We start from the raw sequence: 3,818 nt of genomic DNA, 5'->3' as shown, positions 1-3,818 counted from the left end.
GGTTATTGTAACTATATATAAATGAACAATCTTTTATGAATTTGAATTGCTTGTATGGAGGTTCTATACATTTATAAGCATGTGTATAAATAAAATTTTAATATTTAATTAATCAATTTACAAAAATTATTACTATTTTGTAACTTTGTCTAATTCCTATACTATGGTTGTTCTCCCTATTATTGGATTTATTTCTCAATTGTCACGTGATAAAATGTTAATAATAATCATGATGTTAGGTTTAGTATATTTTACTAAATATCACGGGTGTTAGCTTTAGTATATTTTACTAAATATTACGGGCGTTAGTTCTAGACACGGCCCATTGCTGGTGAACTTTTATATTGATTATTAGGATTGTTTAAGGATTTTATATATTAATATTATTTGTTTGTAATAAAAGAATTACATGAATCTAAGTTATATATATATAGTATCGTTATCTTGATGTCTCATTTGGGGTTTCGATATAATAACCTTGATTACAGTGGCGTCACTAGAAAGGGGCGCGCAGGGGTTCGAGCCCCCTGAAAATTTTGAATAGCCCCCTGAAGCAAAAAATTTTTTTTAATGGCCCCTTAAATCCCTTTGAATTAAAAATAAATGTTTTTGATTGCCCCCTGAACGATTTCTTTTATAATTCTATCAAGTATATAAATTTAATTTTTATTTAAAAATTAATAAGACTATCTAAATTTTTATTAAACTAATACTTAGATTAGATTAATACATATAAATTATATTTTCACTATATCAGCTTGCAATCAAATTATGGATTAAAATAGAATTTCAATATCACTCATAAATATTAATTTAGCATTAACAGTTGAAGCTAATTTAACTTATATTATTTAAATTATTGTATAACCTTAATTAAATATATATAATAATTTATTAATTGAGAATTAACAGATTTATTATTGCAATTCGAGTTCTAAATCACTAATCAACTATTTTATTCATTTTTAAATTTAATTACCCCTCTTCCTAAAAATATTTTCAAGGTCCAAATAAGTTTTTTATAAAAAGTAAGTAGATATATAGTTTATAATCCTCTATTATATATAACTAGTTGATAACCCGTCAAAAATGACGGGGATGAGAATTTTATTCGTTCTTTTACGATAATTCTTTTTACCCCTCCCCCTCCTCCTTCAGGCCAATTCCAACCCATTAAGACTAAGAGTGATGAATTGTCTTTTTTATTCAATGATTGATGAATAATATAAGTTCTCTTTTCTTTGCTCAATGTGGTTTCGTTTTTGAAGATGATGTTGTAATTTCCTTGCTCGTAGTTTGCCGTAAATAACCTGAAAAAAAGTGTAAATTGAAATTATAAAATAGAATTTACTGTTGTTGGTGAGGAAGATGGTTTAGCGATGGTGAAGAAGTTCTCTTTTCTTTGCTCAATGTGGTTTCGTTTTTGAAGATGATGTTGTAATTTCCTTGCTCGTAGTTTGCCGTAAATAACCTGAAATAAAACGTGTAAATTGAAATTATAAAATAGAATTTACTGTTGTTGGTGAGTGGTTTAGCAATGGTGAAGAAGTTCTTTTTTCTTTGCTCAAGGTGGTTTCGTTTTTGAAGATGATGTAAAGTTGGTGATTTGATGGTGAATAACAAAGTTGGTGACTTTTTTAAATTTCTTACAAATTATGAATTTAAGATTTCATTATATACGATATTTTGTGTGAATGTTTATCATATTTTCATATTATTTTGAGATTTACATCTAGTAAGAGCCACATATAGTTGTCCATGGGCAAAGACGGGCTCAGGGAGGAATAAGCCTACATGATTAAAAGTTTGTCTTTGACTATTATTTATTGTAATCACAAAAGCGGGAATTATAGGAAACTGTCATCTTTTTAAAGTAAATGGTAACTGAGAGTCACTTGGAGCTAGATCTATAGTGGGAGAAAAACTCGAAATCTAACCCATCTCAAACCTTAGAAAATGATGTAATTTTATATTTTCAACTACTCATTAAAATCTGCACCAAAGGGAATTTTTAGCATATTAAATATATCATGTAAAAAATATCTATCTTTCTTAGGTCAAATAGAATTTTAAAAAATTGCCTGTAGTTTGCAAAAATAAATTCCAAAAAAAACAAACAATTGATGAATAAAATAGCATAAATATATAGCTTAGCTATCTCTAGAGGTGCATCGAAAGTACTATTTGGAAGCTGATCCAATTCAATATTGAAATTATTAAATTAATAATAGCTGATTACTGATCTATAGTCTGTAAACATTTTAGGTTTTAAATTTTAATACATATATCTACTCATCTCATATACTTTTTAATAGTATAACATCTATAATTTAATTATACAATAACATAAGTCCTTTAAATATATTGTAATGATCATTTATAGTTTATTATAAAATATTTTTAATGATAAATCACTTATTTATATAACATTAATCTATATACATAATAAGTAATAAACAATTTTATCGGATTGGTTAAAATTTTTTATATAATTGGCAGATAATATTTTTAAAAAGACGAAATATCTGTTCAATCTGTTAAAGATATTGGTAGATCCCTAGATATTTCTATTTTATAAACATGTAATATCAAAAACAGGCCCTTGACAACACTAATATCAGATCCAATCGACCTATAAAAATCAGTTTAGCCAGAGGGATGTTTATAATAAAAAATCTTAAGGGTGGCATTATCTTGTACTCTGACTGATTAAATTGGTTTGAACAAATCTTGCTAAAATATTGACCATCCAGACTGAACAATATTTTTATATAATTTCATGTTGAGCCTGATATAATTTAATTTTAAGTTGCATGTATTTTATATGTAAGAAAATAATTATCTTGAAAAAAATAATTATCTTGAAAAAAATAATAATTGAATAAAATAGATTTACTTTTTGAGAAGTTAAGTTGATTTTCCCAGTATAGATATACTTGAGTAATGTTTTAAATGCTTGATTTGGGGCATCTTTTAATTCTATTTCATTACAATCTGGCAAAAATTTTTTCATTCCACTATATAAAAGGGCTCTATTTTTCAAACACTAAATTATATAGGTTACAGATAAATTAAGGTAATAACCTAAAGTATTCGCTCCAAAATCTTGTACCATCCACAATGAAAACTACATCTGAATATTCTTCATTAAGATTTTGTTTTCTTTCCATTATTTTGTAACCTATGAAAAAACTTTTTATATATGTGTATTAAATTATATATTATATATATTATCTTTAATCAAAATTGTAAAAAAAAATTTTACCTTGTTTGGTTTTCTTTCCATTATTTTGTAACCTATAATTTCCTATTGAGCCTGATATAATTTAATTTTAAGTTGCATGTATTTTATACGTAAGAAAATAATTATCTTGAAAAAAATAATAATTGAATATAATAGATTTACTTTTTGAGAAGTTAAGTTCATTTTCCCAGTATAGATATACTTGAGTAATGTTTTTAATGCTTGATTTGGGGCTTATGGAAGTGATTTGTGAATGAATGATTTAGTTTTCACGTTGATTACCATTGATCATATTTGCTATAATCATTTTGATTGGACAAATAATATTTAAAAGAAAACTATTGGCTAAATTTGATTGACATTTTTTGAGGATTATATATATAGATTGGTTAAAAAATATTAGATATAATTCCACTTTTACGAGCGTATTTGACAGCTAATAATATATTACAGTTAATATTTTAATAAATTTTACTAATAAATGCGTTTGATAATAAATATAAGTATCAATTTACATTCAATTCTTTAACGCCATCTATTTATTAAAATGTTATTAAAAATTAAATATATTATT

At 25.1% G+C, this 3,818-nt stretch overlaps 1 protein-coding gene across 4 annotated transcripts; it reads right to left on the bottom strand.

Annotated features, from left to right (window-relative positions):
* Positions 1-984: 984 nt before the first annotated feature.
* On the bottom strand, positions 985-3,542 carry LOC135932050 (uncharacterized). Of its 4 annotated transcripts, none has more exons than XR_010573269.1 (6): positions 3,407-3,542; positions 3,266-3,316; positions 3,085-3,181; positions 2,897-3,046; positions 1,352-1,471; positions 985-1,310 (listed from the first exon to the last, which is right to left on the bottom strand). XR_010573269.1 is itself a non-coding variant. In XM_065469392.1 (6 exons), exons 3-6 carry the CDS (start codon positions 3,168-3,170, stop codon positions 1,203-1,205), a joined length of 450 nt encoding a protein of 149 aa, XP_065325464.1. In that variant the 5' UTR covers positions 3,171-3,192; positions 3,266-3,316; positions 3,407-3,542; the 3' UTR covers positions 985-1,202. The 4 variants fall into 4 exon arrangements, 3 of the variants coding, with proteins under 3 accessions (XP_065325464.1, XP_065325463.1, XP_065325465.1); XM_065469392.1 differs by having other exon boundaries at positions 2,897-3,032; positions 3,085-3,192; XM_065469391.1 differs by having other exon boundaries at positions 2,897-3,032.
* Positions 3,543-3,818: the final 276 nt, after the last annotated feature.

Source organism: Gordionus sp. m RMFG-2023, chromosome 1 (assembly GCF_954871325.1).
Source record: "Gordionus sp. m RMFG-2023 chromosome 1, tfGorSpeb1-WG-v2, whole genome shotgun sequence".
In the NCBI taxonomy this organism is placed as follows: Eukaryota; Metazoa; Nematomorpha; class Gordioida; order Chordodea; family Parachordodidae; genus Gordionus; species Gordionus sp. m RMFG-2023.
Note: the sequence above shows the minus strand (reverse complement) of the source record. Positions and strands in the feature narration are given on the sequence as shown.